Below are 18,639 nucleotides of genomic sequence, written 5' to 3'. Positions count from 1 at the left end.
GTGGGGGGAGGGGGGACTGCACAGTGCCGGGGGGAGTGGGGGAGGGGGGAGAGGTGCAGTACTGCACAGTGCCGGGGGGGTGGGGGGGGAGGGGGGACTGCACAGTGCCAGGGGGGTGGGGGGAGGGGGGACTGCATAGTGCCGGGGGGGTGGGGGAGGTACAGTACTGCACAGTGCCGGGGGGGGTGGGGGGGGGGGGGGGGAGGTACAGTACTGCACAGTGCCGGGGGGGTGGGGGGGGGGGGGGGGGAGGTACAGTACTGCACAGTGCCGGGGGGGTGGGGGGGGAGGGGGGACTGCACAGTGCCAGGGGGGTGGGGGGAGGGGGGACTGCATAGTGCCGGGGGGGTCGGGGGGGTGGGGGAGGTACAGTACTGCACAGTGCCGGGGGGGTGGGGGGCGAACACACGCTGCCGAGGGCCAGCCGGCTGCACAAATCGGACAATCACCAACATGCACGGCCCAGGGTTTACCGTCCTGCACACCTCTCTTAGTCACAGGCGTCGAGTAAAACAATCCTTTTCATGTTTAATCCCTTCGGAGGCAGTCACTATACTTCACTCTCTTCCTGCCAGTTAAAAGAGGCGTAACTTTCTATCCCCACCACCCCCAAGGGATTGATGGGATTCAGTTCATCATAGGCAGTCCCTCGGAATCGAGGAAGACTTGCTTCCACTCATAAAATGAGTCCTTAGGTGGCTGAACAGTCCAATACGAGAATCACAGTCCCTATTACAGGTGGGATAGATAGCCATTGAGGGAAGGGTGGTAGGAACAGGTTTGCCGCATGCTCTTTCCGCTGCCTGCACTTGGTTTCTGCATGCTCCCGGCAACGAGACTCGAAGTGCTCAGCGCCCTCCCGATGCTCTTCCTCCACTTAGGGCAGTTACAGAGGCATCGACAACTCCGCAGTATCACACCTTATCGCCAAACATTGAGCGGCAGCAATATATTCAACTGTGGAGGGCCGCACCCAAACCTGTTCTAAACCACACAATCGGGCTTTCGAGCAAACACCCCCCTCTCCTCACGCTCACAGGCATGGAGAAGTACTGCCCTCCAATCGTAGCTCCGCACTGGTTCCAGTCGGTCACAGTGAGTGAAGCCTGCTAACTGAGCCTGTGTGTGGCTTTAGTGCTCTTCCCGCTGGGTGCTTTCACTACCCAGACCCTCCAGATGTTTCAATAGAGCCAGTGCCCATCCGACCTGGACTGACCGTTCCTTGAATGGATTGTCCAGAATTTAGCAATCGTATTCCAGGCGTACTCCCTCTCGTTCACATCCAAAGACATTGAGAACCTTAATAACCAATGAATGTTCATCAGCAAAAAAAACAACAGCAGAAGTCAAGCCGTGACACGCCCCCCCAGTTCTGCCCCTATCCCAACACTCTCTCCCCACCCCCCCCCGCTCCCAGCTCTTATCATCATGGGCAGTCCCTCGAATCGAGGATGACTTACTTTCACGTCAAGAAGTTCACAGGTGTTTCAATGAAGGACCTAAAATTCCGGATCACGAACTAAATCCTGAAGGGTGGAAGATGCCTGTGTGTGGATTTTTTTAACGTGTGGTGGCCGTTGCACACCAGCCACCACACGGGCTTGACAAAGCTAGGTCTTGGTCCAGTGGCAAGGATTACCCAAGACGACTGGAGACCTGCTCTGCTGCACGGACCTAGTGCGCACACATATCGCAATGTGGGCTGGTCCGTGCTGCCCCTGGGCCCTCGCCTCTTCTGGGCCCCGAACTCGCGCCTCTCCTAGGCACCGATCATGTGCCCCAGCTCTGCCCCTATGCTGATACCAACCCCCAAGCTCTGCCCCTATCCTGACAGCCCCCCCCCCAAGCTCTGCCCCTATCCTGACACTCCCCCCCCCCCACCCCAGCTCTGCCCCTATCCTGACACTCTCTCCCCCCCCACCCCAGCTCTGCCCCTATCCTGACACTCCCTCCCCACCACCGCCAGCTCTGCCCCTATCCTGACACTCCCCCACCCCCCCCACCCCAGCTCTGCCCCTATCCTGACAGCCCCCCCCCACCAAGCTCTGCCCCTATCCTGACAGCCCCCCCCCCCAAGCTCTGCCCCTATCCTGACCCGCTCTTCCCCCCCCACCCCAGCTCTGCCCCTATCCTGACACTCCCGCCCACCCCCCGCCCCAGCTCTGCCTCTATCCTGACACTCCCCCCCCCCCCCACCACCAGCTCTGCCCCTATCCTGACACTCTCTCCCCCCCCACCCCAGCTCTGCCTCTATCCTGACACTCCCCCCCCCCCCACCACCAGCTCTGCCCCTATCCTGACACTCCCCCCCCGCCACCGCCAGCTCTGCCCCTATCCTGACAGCCACCCCCCCCAAGCTCTGCCCCTATCCTGACACTCTCTCCTCCCCCCCCCAAGCTCTGCCCCTATCCTGACACTCCCCCCCCCCCCCACCGCCAGCTCTGCCCCTATCCTGACACTCTCTCCCCCTCCCCCCCAAGTTCTGCCCCTATCCTGACACTCTCTTCCCCCCCCACCGCCAGCTCTGCCCCTATCCTGACACTCTCTCCCCCTCCCCCCCAAGTTCTGCCCCTATCCTGACACTCTCTTCCCCCCCCACCCCAGCTCTGCCCCTATCCTGACACTCCCCCCCCACACCGCCAGCTCTGCCCCTATCCTGACAGCCACCCCCCCCAAGCTCTGCCCCTATCCTGACACTCTCCCCCCCCCCCAAGCTCTGCCCCTATCCTGACACTCCCCCCCCCCCCCCACCGCCAGCTCTGCCCCTATCCTGACAGCCACCCCCCCCAAGCTCTGCCCCTATCCTGACACTCTCTCCCCCCCCCCAAGCTCTGCCCCTATCCTGACACTCTCTCCCCCCCCCCCCAAGCTCTGCCCCTATCCTGACACTCCCCCCCCCCCCACCGCCAGCTCTGCCCCTATCCTGACAGCCCCCCCCCCCCAAGCTCTGCCCCTATCCTGACACTCCCCCCCGCCCCCCACCGCCAGCTCTGCCCCTATCCTGACACTCCCCCCCCCCACCCCAGCTCTGCCCCTATCCTGACACTCCCCCCCCCCACCCCAGCTCTGCCCCTATCCTGACACTCCCCCCCCCCACCCCAGCTCTGCCCCTATCCTGACACTCCCCCCCCCCACCCCAGCTCTGCCCCTATCCTGACACTCCACCCCCCCCCACCGCCAGCTCTGCCCCTATCCTGACACTCCCCCCCCCCACCCCAGCTCTGCCCCTATCCTGACACTCCCCCCCCCCCACCCCAGCTCTGCCCCTATCCTGACACTCCACCCCCCCCCCACCGCCAGCTGTGCCCCATCCTGACACTCCCCCCCCCCACCCCAGCTCTGCCCCTATCCTGACACTCCTGCCCCCCCACCGCCAGCTCTGCCCCTATCCTGACACTCTCTCCCCCCCACCCCAAGCTCTGCCCCTATCCTGACACTCCCCCCCCCCACCCCAGCTCTGCCCCTATCCTGACACTCCCCCCCCCACCCCAGCTCTGCCCCTATCCTGACACTCTCTCCCCCCCCACCCCAGCTCTGCCCCTATCCTGACACTCCCCCCCCACCACCGCCAGCTCTGCCCCTATCCTGACACTCCCCCACCCCCCCCCACCCCAGCTCTGCCCCTATCCTGACAGCCCCCCCCCACCAAGCTCTGCCCCTATCCTGACAGCCCCCCCCCCCAAGCTCTGCCCCTATCCTGACCCGCTCTTCCCCCCCCACCCCAGCTCTGCCCCTATCCTGACACTCCCCCCCACCCCCCGCCCCAGCTCTGCCTCTATCCTGACACTCCCCCCCCCCCCCACCACCAGCTCTGCCCCTATCCTGACACTCTCTCCCCCCCCACCCCAGCTCTGCCTCTATCCTGACACTCCCCCTCCCCACCACCAGCTCTGCCCCTATCCTGACACTCCCCCCCCGCCACCGCCAGCTCTGCCCCTATCCTGACAGCCACCCCCCCCAAGCTCTGCCCCTATCCTGACACTCTCTCCTCCCCCCCCCCAAGCTCTGCCCCTATCCTGACACTCCCCCCCCCCCACCGCCAGCTCTGCCCCTATCCTGACACTCTCTCCCCCTCCCCCCCAAGTTCTGCCCCTATCCTGACACTCTCTTCCCCCCCCACCGCCAGCTCTGCCCCTATCCTGACACTCTCTCCCCCTCCCCCCCAAGTTCTGCCCCTATCCTGACACTCTCTTCCCCCCCCACCCCAGCTCTGCCCCTATCCTGACACTCCCCCCCCACACCGCCAGCTCTGCCCCTATCCTGACAGCCACCCCCCCCAAGCTCTGCCCCTATCCTGACACTCTCTCCCCCCCCCCCCAAGCTCTGCCCCTATCCTGACACTCCCCCCCCCCCCCACCGCCAGCTCTGCCCCTATCCTGACAGCCACCCCCCCCAAGCTCTGCCCCTATCCTGACACTCTCTCCCCCCCCCCAAGCTCTGCCCCTATCCTGACACTCTCTCCCCCCCCCCCAAGCTCTGCCCCTATCCTGACACTCCCCCCCCCCCACCGCCAGCTCTGCCCCTATCCTGACAGCCCCCCCCCCCCCCAAGCTCTGCCCCTATCCTGACACTCCCCCCCGCCCCCCACCGCCAGCTCTGCCCCTATCCTGACACTCCCCCCACCCCCACCCCAGCTCTGCCCCTATCCTGACACTCCCCCCCCCCCACCCCAGCTCTGCCCCTATCCTGACACTCCCCCCCCCCCCACCCCAGCTCTGCCCCTATCCTGACACTCCCCCCCCCCCCACCCCAGCTCTGCCCCTATCCTGACACTCCCCCCCCCCACCCCAGCTCTGCCCCTATCCTGACACTCTCCCCCCCCCCCCCCAAGCTCTGTCCCTATCCTGACACTCTCTCCCCCCCCACCGCCAGCTCTGCCCCTATCCTGACACTCTCTCCCCCCCCACCCCAGCTCTGCCCCTATCCTGACACTCTCTCCCCCCCCACCCCAGCTCTGCCCCTATCCTGACACTCCCCCCCCCCCGCCCCAGCTCTGCCTCTATCCTGTCACTCCCCCACCCCCCCACCGCCAGCTCTGCCCTTATCCTGACACTCCCCCCCCACCGCCAGCTCTGCCCCTATCCTGACACTCTCTCCCCCCCCACCCCAGCTCTGCCCTTATCCTGACACTCCCCCCCCACCGCCAGCTCTGCCCCTATCCTGACACCCCCCCCACTCCCCGAGCTCTGCTCTTATCCTGACACTACCCCCCCCCCCCCAGTGCCCAGTTCTGCACCTATCCCCCCCCCCCCCCACCCCCGCTCCAGTGCCCAGCTCTACCCCTATCCTGTCCTACATTCAGTTTTGGACCTGGCAACAAGTGGCAACTCTATGAAGTACAAGTTAAAAAAAAAAATCTAAATGTGAATATATCGATGATGTCATTAACAGTTAATGAATAATAAAATGGGTTAACACTAGGGACAAGGGGTGCTACAATGGTTTTTGGAATGAAAGTCTCCCTTTCTTCTGGCTGATGGGTGCTTGTCCGCAACACAAACCTTCCCCTAGTGCAGCACAAGTCGACCATCTCACAAAGAGCTGCCTTGGGGAACTGGTGTGGCTGGCTATTACAGGGGTGCTCTTCCGATGGGACGCTGGCCCATTGCTGGGAGGCAGTAGAGAGAGCTGGCTGTGTTGTGCCTGGCCAGGGAGCACTTGATGCCAACACTGGCTGACTGAAATGGGCAAGTGTCCTGTTCCCCAGGGCTAACATCACTCGCTTCGATGAGCAAATATTCACCTTCATAAAAAAGTATCCCAATTGGATCGGATTGATCAAATCTAAACCTGAAGGCTTGAGAGGGGCGCACATGCAAGTGGGGAGCTTTAATATAAACAATTACAAAGGGTTAGATGCCAGCTGATGGTCAATTACCTTAAATCTGTGGCCTATGGTTACCAACACTCTTGCCAGTGGAAACAGTTTCTCCTTATTTACTCTACTAAAATCCTTCATGATTTTAAACACCTCAATTAAAGTTGGGTTCCACGATGAGCCAGGTGGTTGTGAGCCTGATGGATGAACTGGTAATGTGTAGTGTGATTGTTAAACCTTTGCTAATAAACCAACTAGTTCTGAATAGCAATGTGTTGCTATGAATTCTTAAGCAAAGAACCATGAAGCAAATACATTACACCTGGAATCATTCTAGTAAATCTCCTCTGCACCCTCTCCAAGGCCTTGGCATCCTTCCTAAAAAAATTGGACGCAATACTCCAGCTGAGGCAGAACCAGTGATTTATAAATATTTTCATCTATTCCCCCTTGACTAACACCTTTTGTTTAAACCTGGACAGGGGTTTGTTGCATTGCTGGAGTATCAATCTACGGAAATATGTTGGTGTCAGACTTCTGGGCAATGAACTCGTCGATGCTTGGGGGTCAGGGGTCAGTTCAGCAGAGGTAAGACTCAAGAATCCAGTCCAAGAACTGGAACCTCTTTGTGTCACTAGTTTTCATTTGTTTTTCCTCTAGATTTAAGAAAAGAAAGAACTTGCATTTCTATAATACCATTCACATCCTCAGAACATCCCAAAATGTCTCACAGTCACTGAAGTGTGGTCACTGTTGCAGGTAAATGTGACAGAAAGGTCCCACAAACAATAATGAGATGAACGAGCAGTTAATTTGTTTTTTTTTTAGTGATGTTGATTGAGGAACAAATATTGGCCAGGACACCGGGGATAACTCGTCTGCTCTGCTTTAAATAGTGCCATGGGATCTGTTACATCCACCTGAGGGGGAAGATGGGGTCTCGGTTTAATGTCTCATTGGAAAGAACATAAGAACATAAGAACATAAGAATTAGGAACAGGAGTAGGCCATCTAGCCCCTCGAGCCTGCCCCGCCATTCAATAAGATCATGGCTGATCTGGTCGTGGACTCAGCTCCACTTACCCGCCCTCTCCCCGTAACCCTTAATTCCCTTATTGCTTAAAAATCTATCTATCTTTAACTTGAAAACATTTAATGAGCTAGCCTCAACTGCTTCCTTGGGCAGAGAATTCCACAGATTCACAACCCTCTGGGAGAAGACATTTTTTCTCAACTCGGTTTTAAATTGGCTCCCCTGTAGTCTGAGGCTGTGCCCCCTAGTTCTAGTCTCCCCCACCAATGGAAACAACCTCTCTGCCTCTATCTTGTCTATCCCTTTCATGATTTTAAATGTTTCTATAAGATCACCCCTCATCCTTCTGAACTCCAAGGAGTAAAGACCCAGTCTACTCAATCTATCATCATAAGGTAACCCCCTCATTTCTGGAATCAGCCTAGTGAATCGTCTCTGTACCCCTTCCAAAGCTAGTATATCCTTCCTTAAGTAAGGTGACCAAAACTGCACGCAGTACTCCAGGTGCGGCCTTACCAATACCTTATACAGTTGCAGCAACACCTCCCTGCATTTGTACTCCATCCCTTTCGCAATGAAGGCCAACATTCCATTTGCCTTCCTGATTACCTGCTGCACCTGCAAACTAACCTTTTGGGATTCATGCACAAGGACCCCCAGGTCCCTTTGCACCACAGCATGTTGTAATTTCTCCCCATTCAAATAATATTCCCTTTTACTGTTTTTTTTCCCCAAGGTGGATGACCTCACACTTTCCGACATTGTATTCCATCTGCCAAACCTTAGCCCACTCGCTTAACCTATCCAAATCTCCTTGCAGCCTCTCTGAGTCCTCTACACAACCCGCTTTCCCACTAATCTTAGTGTCATCTGCAAATTTTGTTGCACTACACTCTGTCCCCTCTTCTAGGTCATTTATGTATATTGTAAACAGTTGTGGTCCCAGCACTGATCCCTGTGGCACACCACTAACCACTGATTTCCAACCGGAAAAGGACCCATTTATCCCGACTCTCTGCTTTCTGTTCGCCAGCCAATTCTCTATCCATGCTAATACATTTCCTCTGACTCCGCGTACCTTTATCTTCTGCAGTAACCTTTTGTGTGGCACCTTATCGAATGCCTTTCGGAAATCTAAATACACCACATCCATCGGTACACCTCTATCCACCATACTCGTTATATCCTCAAAGAATTCCAGTAAGTTAGTTAAACATGATTTCCCTTTCATGAATCCATGCTGCGTCTGCTTGATTGCACTATTCCTATCCAGATGTCCCGCTATTTCTTCCTTAATGATAGTTTCAAGAATTTTCCCACGACAGATGTTAAACTAACCGGCCTATAGTTACCTGCCTTTTGTCTGCCCCCTTTTTTAAACAGAGGCGTTACATTAGCTGCTCTCCAATCCGCTGGTACCTCCCCAGAGTCCAGAGAATTTTGGTAGATTATAACGAATGCATCTGCTATAACTTCAGCCATCTCTTTTAATACCCTGGGATGTATTTCTCAGGACCAGGGGACTTGTCTACCTTCAGTCCCATTAGCCTGTCCAGCACTACCCCCCTAGTGATAGTGATTGTCTCAAGGTCCTCCCTTCCCACATTCCTGTGGCCTGCAAATTTTGGCATTGTTTTTGTGTCTTCCACTGTGAAGACGGAAGCAAAATAATTGTTTAAGGTCTCAGCCATTTCCACATTTCCCATTATTAAATCTCCCTTCTCATCTTCTAAGGGACCAACATTTACTTTAGTCACTCTCTTCCGTTTTATATATCGGTAAAAGCTTTTACTATCTGTTTTTATGTTTTGCGCCAGTTTACTTTCGTAATCTATCTTTCCTTTCTTTATTGCTTTGTTAGTCATTCTTTGCTGTCGTTTAAAATTTTCCCAATCTTCTAGTTTCCCACAAACCTTGGCCACCTTATACGCATTGGTTTTTAATTTGATACTCTCCTTTATTTCCTTGGTTATCCACGGCTGGTTATCACTTCTCTTGCCGCCCTTCTTTTTCACTGGAATATTTTTTTTTTGTGCATTATGAAAGAGCTCCTTAAAAGTCCTCCACTGTTCCTCAATTGTGCCACCGTTTAGTCCTTGTTTCCAGTCTACTTTAGCCAACTCTGCCCTCATCCCACTGTAGTCCCCTTTGTTTAAGCATCGTACCCTCGTTTCTGATACAACTTCCTCATCCTCAAAGACGGCAGCCCTCCCTCAGATAGCCCCGATTATGGGATCAACTCTCTGTAACGATAAACAAAAGTATGGATTTAGAAAAAGCCATTCATTCCCCCCATAACCAGGCATAATTTATGGTGTTACAGATTCAGCCCATTTACTCTCGTTCCTGAGCGAGGCAACCAAGCGTAATGGACATAGAGTTCTGTAACATTTCTCCCCAAGTCACTCACGATAACCAAGAAAAGCTCCAGCATACCAGTTCAACCGTACAAACCACATTTGGCTCAACATTGATCCATTGCATTCCGCAGAGAACCAATCCCTGACCACCAAGCTCATGGTCTACAGAGCTGTAGTAATACCTGCCCTCCTGTATGGATCTGAGGCATGGACGATGTATAGAAGGCACCTTAAGTCGCTGGAGATATATCACCAACGATGTCTCTGCAAGATCCTACAAATCCCCTGGGAGGACAGGCACACCAACATCAGTGTCCTCGTCCAGGCTAACATCCCCAGTATTGAAGCATTGACCACACTCGATCAGCTTCGCTGGGCAGGCCATATAGTTTGCATGCCAGATACGAGACTCCCGAAGCAAATGCTTTATGCGGAGCTCCTTCATGGTAAACAAGTCAAAGGTGGGCAGCGGAAACGTTATAAGGACACCCTCAAAGCCTCCCTGGTAAAATGCGACATTACCACTGACACCTGGGAGACCCTGGCCGAAGACCGCCCGAGGTGGAGAAAGTTCATCCGGGAGGGCGTTGAGCTCTTCGAGTCTCAACACAAAGAGCGTGAAGAGGTCAAGCGCAGGCAGTGGAAGGAGCACGCGGCAAACCAGCCCCACCCACCCCTTCCCTCGACGAATGTCTGTCTCACCTGTAACAGGGTCTGTGGCTCTTGAATCGGACTGTTCAGCCATCAAAGAACTCACTTTGGGAGTGGAAGCAAGTCCTCCTCGATTCCGAGGGACTGCCTATGATGATGCTGATAATCCGAGTAGCACAGGACCCAATGTGTTCTGGAGCCAATAAATCATCTGCGTCTGTCTTTCATCTTATAACCAAAAATCCCTTTCTCAAACAATTATCTATCCAGCATTTTGATCAATGAGTTGGTCAACACAGCTTTAATTGCTTGTTTTGGAAGCGTGTTCCACATTCTAATCTGTTGGATGAGAAAGACATTTCTTCTAATCTCAGCACAAACCTTGTTCATTTTCGATTTGTAATCACAGCTTAATTTGAATAAGACAATTACCCGTAGTCCTGCTCCTCTAAGAGGGTGCACATTACCCAGGTGTACAGTGGGCATTACTGGTGACCGTTTTTGGACTGACAAGGCCGTTATTCCCCACAGGTACACGTTTGGCACTGCCTTGTTTGTGGGCTGGGTGTCTGGAGGCCTGCTCGTTGTCGGTGGGATAGTGATGTGCATCGCCTGTAAAGGTCTGGTACCCGAGCAGACTCGGTGAGTAACAGCCACAAATAATGGAGAGGGAAATCAATGGTCATTAATGTCAACCAAAATTCGAATCTACATTACGTGACACGGTAGCTTTAGCATCCCCATTTGTTCTGCCTAAAGGTTGCTGTGGCTTTCTTGGGATATTCTGCATGATGTATGTGCGTGCAGCACAAAGACAGGGCCAAGATTAAATGCAACCTTTTGTATTCCATATTTTCCCTTCCATTGTTTCAACTTCCTTTTCTCTGTGTGTTCAGCTGAGAGTAGGAAAAAACATCAGAAAGATCAAATAAGAATTGTTTTCAAAGGCTCGTGGGGGAATCTACAACTTGGGGGCATAGTTTCAGAATAAGGGGTCGCCCATTTAAAACAGAAATGAGGAGGAATTTCTTCTCTCAGAGGGTCGTGAATCTGTGGAATTCTCTACCCCAAAGAGCTATGGAGGCTGGGTCACTGAATATATTTAAGGCGGAGATAGACACATTTTTGAACGATAAGGGAATCAAGGGTTATGGGGAGCGGGCAGGGAAGTGGAGTTGAGTCATGATCAGATCAGCCATAATTTTTTTGAATACGGAGCAGGCTCGAGGGGCCGAATGGCCTACTCCTGCTCCTATTTCTTATGTTCGTATGTTATGTTTTTCCAAATACACATTACCATTGTTAGTACTCCTCTTATACGCCGCCTAAACTCCAAAGGTGCTGTCCTACACAATCTTCCTCCCTTCTGCATCCTCACTGTGTTTAAAATAAACCCAAAATGGCAGAACTCCAAAATAGTGGCACTCCTCCTACAATTTACTGGCTTTTAAAATCCGAGATCTCTTTCACCTTCCACCCTCCTCTTTTGAACCATGTTGGTGTCCTGCACTATGTATTTGGCCCTTTCCTGAGGATTTTCAACACTAAGAATAAATATGAACAGGAGCACTGTGACATTCGAGTAGAAATTATGAAATAATTCTCTCATTGTTTCCCTCATTGCTATTTTCTCCATCATTCTTGTGCTGTTGATTATGTTGTTTGCAAGAACTAGCTGGGAGGAGATACTGCGTCCGATAGCGTGAGGGAACTGCGTTAATATGGACAGAGATACTTTTAGCGACAAGGGTGCTGGCTAGGTGTCTATAGAAATGTATAGCATAGCAGGAGGCCATTTGGCCCACCGTTGCTGTGCTGGATCTCGGAAAGGGAAATCCACTGAGTCCCATTTGCCCTTTGAATTGGAGAAGCCTTGGGTGTAGTGTACCTTGGGGGTCAAAGCTGGGTGCACTAGCGATACACAGATGATTTGGACTTAAGGGGCACAATCTCAGAACTTGCTGACAGCGAGGGTGTGTTTAATGCTTCAGTGGAGCTGGAACCCACAACCTGCTTACTCAGATGTGAGAGTGCTACCAACTGAGCCAAGCTGACAAGGAATAGGGCTATAGAACCTCCCTTATCCGGAACCCTGGGGACCTGGCCTGATCTAGATAAGGGATTTTTCCGGCTGAGGAGTGGTCACGTTAAATTGGATGGTACAGATACTGAGAAAGGAGATATCGGGGCTGCCTTGGCTTGGGGCTGGGAGTGCGGCAGAGAAATCGGGGGGTGGGGTGGCGGGGACAGTGCATCGCAGGGTCAGGCCAACGATTGCGGGAGTCGACAGTGAGGAAGGACTTTGATTTGTTCAATTTGTTCATGTCGGAGTTCTGAGCATGCGCCACCCGTTGGTCGGGAATGGTTCTGGACGAGGGGTGGTTCTGAATAAGAGAGTTCTGGATAAAGGAGGTTCCACCTGTAACGGGATCAGTTTTGGAATGTTCTAGCAAAGAGCCAGCGCAAATGGCCTCCATTTGTGCTGACATCTTCTCTGGTTCCATGTCCCTTCTCCGCACCCTTCTTCTTCACAGAATGATCCATTTCTGTTTCAAAAGCTAACATAATGGATTCTTCTTCCCTCACTGTTTCTGCTAGGACCTTCCATGTCCTATCAACACTTTGTGTAAAATAATTTCTTCTAACCTCTCCCTTCCTGCTTTTGGTGATGACCTTAAATTTATACTCTTTCGGTTCCAACTCACTGCCAGTGGAAGTAGGTTTTCTTGATATCAAAATCTTTCAAAGAACTTTGAACTACAATATTAGACCTCTTCTCAACCGCCTTTCTTTTAATGAAAAGATCCTCAATTTTTCCAGTCTCTTCTCACAACTGAAATCTCTGATCCACGTTAGAGAATCTCTTCTGCACCCCCTCTATGACCTTGATATCCTTCATAAAAAGAGAGGAGATAGATTGATAAAGAGAGGGGAGATAGATTATGAAAGTAAACTAGCACAAAATATAAAAACAGATAGTAAGAGTTTCTACAGGGGTGCATAAAAAGGAAAAGAGTAGTTAAAGTAAATGTTGGTCCATTAGAGGATGAGACTGGGGAATTAATAATGGAGAACAGGGAAATGGCAGAGAGTTTGAACAAATATTTTATATCGGTCTTCACAGTAGAAGACACTAAAACATCCCAATAATGGATAATCATGGGGCTATAGGGAGGGGGGAACTTAAAAAAAATCACTCTCATTAGAGAAAAAGTACTAGGCAAATTAATGGGACTAAAGGTGGACAAGTCCCCTGGACCTGATGGCCTGCATCCTTGGGTCTTAATAGAAGTGGCTGCAGAGATAATAGATGCATTGGTTGTAATCTACCAAAATTCCCTGGATTCTGAGGAGGTCCCAGCAGATTAGAAAACCGCAAATGTAACGCCCCTATTCAAGAAAGGAGGGAGACAGAAAACAGAGAACTACAGACCAGTTAGCCTAACATCTGTCATTGGGAAAATGCTGGGAGTCCATTATTAAGGAAGTAGTAACATGACATTTAGAAAACCATAATACAATCAAGCAGAGTCAGCATGGTTTTATGAAAGGGAAATCATGTTTGACAAATTTGCTGGAGTTCTTTGAGGATATAACAGGAAGGGTAAGGGGGAACCAGTAGATGATGTGTATTTTGGATTTCCAGAAGGCATTCGATAAGGTGCCACATAAAAGGTTACTGCAGAAGATAAGAGCTTATGGGGTTGGGGGTAATATATTAGCATGAATTGAGGATTGGGTAACTAACAAAAAACAGAGAGTCGGTATAAATGGGTCATTTTTGGGTTGGCAAACAGTAACTAGTGGGGTGCCACAGGGATCAGTGCTGGGGCCTCATTATTTACAATCTATATTAATGACTTGGATGAAGGGACCAAGCGTAATGTTGCCAAATTTGCTTATGATACAAATATAGGTGGGAAAGCAAATTGTGAAGAGGACACAAAGCACCTGCAAAGGCATATAAATAGGTTAAGTGGGTGGGCAAAGATTTGGCAGATGGAGTATAATGTGGGAAAATGTGAGGTTATTCACTTTGGTAGGAAAAATAAAAAAACAAATTAGTTAAATGGAGAGACTACAAAATGTTGCAGTACAGAGGGATCTGGAGGTCCTTGTACATGAAACACAAAAAGTTACTTTGCAGGTACAGCAGGTAATCAGGAAGGCAAATGGAATATTGGCCTTTATTGCAAGGGGAATGCAGTATAAAAATACGGAAGTCTTGCAGTTTTGGTCTCCTTATTTAACGAAGGATATACTTGCATTGGAGGCTGTTCAGAGAAGGTTCACGTGGTTGATTCCTGAGATGAGGGGGTTGACTTATGAAGAAAGGTTGAGCAAGTTGGGCCTATACTCACTGGAGTTTAGAAGACTGAGAGGTGATCTTATTGAAACATATAAGATACTGAGAGGGCTTGACAGAGTAGATGCAGAGAGGATGTTTCCCCTTGTGGAGGAATCTAGAATCGGGGGCATAGTTTCAGAATAAGGGGTTGTTCATTTAAAACTGAGATGAGGAGGAATTTCTTCTCTGAGGGTTGTAAATCTATGGAATTCTCTGCCCCTGAGAGCTGTGGAGGCTGGGTCTTTGAATATATTTAAGGTGGAGATCGACAGATTTTTGAGCGATAAGGGAATAAAGGGTTATGGGGAACCGGCAGGGAAGTGGAGCTGAGCCCAGGATCAGATCAGCCATGATCTTATTAAATGGCGGAGCAGGCTCGAGGGACCAAATGGCCAACTCCTGCTCCTATTTCTTATGCTCTTAAGTTTGTGTTTTGGGTATAACAATACTAGGTATCAAAGGGCCACAGCAACTGCCCGTTAAACAGGTTATCATTCTATGCAGGTACAATTCTACCATCTACAAGATCCCGAGCCGCGGGGCTCCCTCCAAGGCAGGCTACAAATCTGGTGCACACTACGAAACAGAAATGTCCCACATAAGGAGGCCCTACCCTGATGAGGCAGACGTGAAGAGATCCACGAACAACCGAAGCACCAACGAGGACAGCAGACGCGAGATGGGCGGGAAATACGATTACGTGTAAACTTGGTTTCATCCGAGTGTCCCAGCGCTAGCTACCCCCGGGGTGAGATTCTGAAACGCAGCCGTCACTTCACCATTCCATTTCTTAAACGTTTTTCTGGGATATATTTGCTCAGCTCGCAATTCGAGCCGATCGCCCAGACCTGTAGTTTAGATGCTGATAAGCACAAAACCGTTAGACTCTTAGAACGTGCACTCGATTGATGAAGTGGACAGACCAGCCCAGTAGCTACAGTGACTGCGCATGGGAAGGGGGTTCAAATCCAACCTCAGTGGGGGCTCAAAACGGGCAATGGGGGATCGGCCACCCTTCAATGGAAAGAGAAATCAGGCGGACTATCCACTACCACGCATTTTGCACCCCCGCTGAAGTTGAATTTTATCACCACTGACACCAGTCTAGGACCTCCCAGCTTGAATCCAGATTTGACCAAGATGCTCACTCCTATCACCCATGGATGGGAGTAGGATTAACCCTGAACCACTTTAATGTTCCCTCAAACACCACGATAGGGAAGTTAAAAATTAGACAGAACTTTTCACATCCAACAGATAAGAATGTGGGCTCAGTTAGCAGAGGTCACTGAAGCAGGGAATATAAATGGGTTCAAGATACAACTGTCTGGGTTTCCTGAGAGGCACGGGATAAGGAGTATGTTGAGAGGAGATAGGTGGGAATGATCTATCCAATAAGGATGGAATTATTGGACCAATCCAGCTTCTCCTGTTCCTGTGTTCCATTGGCTCGATGAGCAAGGGGCGCCAATTGGTGTCAATGTGGAGACTGGACTGTTCCACTTTCTCAAACTGGAGAGGGACCAGGTACAGTTGGCAGGAGAGTGGTAGAAAAGTAGACTTTAAAAGCTTTAGGTAGTGGGCACGATCTCCAACCTGGCGGGTTCCTGACCTTCACTGTGGCACGGTGGAACAGGTGAACAACAGAGAGCAGGAGAGTCCTCCTGGTCTTTCTCCAGTGTCTCACACACACGGGTACAAGGCGAGAGAAGCAGAAAAGTGCAACATAAATGTACTCCTGATCTTAATTCTTATATTCTTAAAACACCAATTTTAAGAGGGTATGATTCCACATAACAGCAGAACTCATCCCGCTCATTGTCCTCTCCCTGGTTAGCACATGAATTGGTCTTTTATTTCTTTAAAAAGCTTTTTACAAAATGATTGTTGAATAAGTTACACACCAGGAAGAGTTTGTAATCTCACCCCTGGGGTTCAGTAGGATGCACGCGCTTTGTGTTTTTTAAACTATTATGAATATGTACTTTTTTTATTATTCAGAAATATTCCTCAAAAAGTGCAGGAATATTATTACAAGCAGCAATATTTCAGAAGGTGGTGTAAAATACATGACGGAAAGGCTTTAATTTTATACACTTTGTGTTCTTAGGCCTCACTCACTGGTTCTATTTTCTTTTGTAATCTTTGTCACTGGCCTGACAGAATTCAGCACAATGACCAAAGAAAACAACAGAACTTTATACTCTTTGATGAAAAGATGAAGTCCTCAACTGCATATCTATATTTTTAACAAGTGCCGCCCAACTGACTGTGCGATTTGGGCTAAATTAGGGTCATTTTGGGCCCTGAACTCTCATCTACTTGGACCTGGAGCAGCAGCTGCCCAAATCCATTCCACCCTGGGCCCTTGCAGCCAGAAAGCAGAGAGAGACTTTGTCCCATCAGTCCGAGTTGGATTTGAATCTAGTTACCAAAAGTCGCAAGCTGACCCACTGCATCACCCAGCCCCCACCCTCACCGCTACCCCCTTGCCGCCACACCTAACAGTTAGAACGCGCAATTCTCTTTCACAAAGCTACATCAGGGCATCGTGTAAAGCAGCACTGCGGAATGGTTGAACACCACTGTAGTCACATGGTTGCGTGCTACTTAATGCAGAGCGGTGGATAGCTGGGCTCCGTTGCTAGGCTACAACATGCATAGAGCTCAGACGAAGTCGAGCACCAAAACTTGTGGACTGGGCAAACCCTCAGCGTAGACAATTTTAAACTGAGATTTCTTACTCCTTTTATTTTTAACATTTGTTCTTGGGGATGTGGGTGATGCTGGCAGGGTCTGCATTTATTGCCCAGCCATAGTTTCCCTGACGGGATTGAGAGTCAACCGTGCAGGGTGGGACTGGAGTCATATGTAGGCCAGACCAGGTAGATTCTTTCCCCTGAAGGGCGTGAGTGAATCAGCTGGGTTTTTGCAACAGTCAGCAGGTTGTCCACAAATTACCAGATTAGTTTGAATTCCGTTTCATGGCCAGGATTCTGCCATTGCCTCAAGTCCACCGCACCACATCAGCTCATCACTCATCACTTCTATCAATTTGTCCTTACCGTTGTCGTGTTTAGATCTTAGGCTTTTATGTTAAGGAAGAATGTGAGGTTTTACTTCTTAAAATAAAAATAAAAGTGTTGCATTAAATAGATGGATGATTGAAAAATAAAGTCCAAATGTTCTTAAGTGACCCTCAACGAACAGCTTATTCTGGGACATAAGTGCAATGTAAGTGCTCCGATTCTTTTAAAAGTTATTGTTGAATCTCTGGCACCACCCTTTCAGGCAGTGCGTTCCAGATCGTGACAACTCGCTGTGTAAAAAAACATTCTTCTCACTGGTTCTTTCCCCAATTATCTTAAATCGGAGTCCGTTGGGTCACGCCCTCTTGCCATTGGAAACAGTTTTTCCCCATCCTGTCAAAGCCCCTCAGAATCTTGAATCTCCATTAAATCTCCTCTTAACCTTCGCTGTTCTAAGGAGAACACTTTCTCTAGTCTCTCTACATAATTGAAGTCCCTTATCCCTTGTACCATTCTGGTGCACCCACAAGCAATGTTGTCTGTGGCTTGCTGGCTTTTCAATGTAACAACCGCACATGTCTGGTATTTTGAATGGCTCGTGCAGCAGAATTACCTGTAATATGCAAATATATTATGATTTAAACCACGAGGGCTGGAGACAAATACAGCAGGCTCGAGACCCAACCTTTGCTAAGTTACCTGATCCAGGGCAGAGGCATGGGAGCTCCTTCTTTGCTGGGCAATGAGCCCTGTCAGATGAAAGCAGGATTGTGCTCAGCCACAATCTGCCGTGGTCAAATCGGCGGCCAAAGTTCACTGCCTGGGATCACCGATCAAGAATAGCCACTTGTGGGAAATCCTGGAGGCAGTGATTGTGGCATCAGTCCAGGGAAGGAATGTCAGCCCCATCCCCCAATCTCTCAAGAGATGAAGGGAGAACTGGGAAAGGGCAAAATGAGGGGACAACACAAGGAGGAATGAAAATTTGAAAAACTTTTCTGAAAACCATTTAATGATCTGTCAGCCGTGGCTCAGTGGACAGCGCTCTCGCCTCCGAGTCAGAAGGTTGTGGGTTCAAGTCCCACTCCAGGAACTTGAGCACAATAAATCTAGGCCGACGCTCCAGTGCAGTGCTGAGGGAGAGCTGCACTATCGTTGGTGCCGTCTTTCGGAGGAGACATTAAACCGAGGCCCCGTCTGCTCTCTCAGGTGGATGTAAAAGATCCCATGGCACTATTTCGAAGAAGAGCAGGGGAGTTATCCCCGGTGTCCTGGCCAATATTTATCCATCAATCAACATAACAAAAACAGATTATCTGGTCATTATCACATTGCTGTGTGTGGGAGCTTGCTGTGTGCAAATTGGCTGCCGCGTTGCCCACATTACAACAGTGACTACA

At 50.5% G+C, this 18,639-nt stretch overlaps 2 protein-coding genes across 4 annotated transcripts in view; one reads left to right on the top strand and one right to left on the bottom strand.

Annotated features, from left to right (window-relative positions):
- The window catches only part of LOC139265823 (claudin-18-like), a 28,978-nt gene extending 14,062 nt beyond the window's left edge, over nt 1-14,916 (top strand). The window contains exons 3-5 of the mRNA XM_070883288.1: nt 6,301-6,406; nt 10,394-10,504; nt 14,715-14,916. Of these exons, the coding sequence (XP_070739389.1) occupies nt 6,301-6,406; nt 10,394-10,504; nt 14,715-14,916 (419 nt within the window). The remainder of the gene's footprint in view (nt 1-6,300; nt 6,407-10,393; nt 10,505-14,714) is intronic.
- dzip1l (DAZ interacting zinc finger protein 1-like) overlaps nt 1-18,639 on the bottom strand; it is a 258,300-nt gene that overhangs the window by 44,913 nt on the left and 194,748 nt on the right. The gene's annotated exons all lie outside the window — the stretch shown is intronic.

This window comes from Pristiophorus japonicus, chromosome 6 (assembly GCF_044704955.1).
Source record: "Pristiophorus japonicus isolate sPriJap1 chromosome 6, sPriJap1.hap1, whole genome shotgun sequence".
Lineage (NCBI taxonomy): Eukaryota > Metazoa > Chordata > Chondrichthyes > Pristiophoridae > Pristiophorus > Pristiophorus japonicus.
The sequence above is the reverse complement of the archived record's forward strand: the minus strand, read 5'-3'. Positions and strand labels throughout refer to the sequence as shown.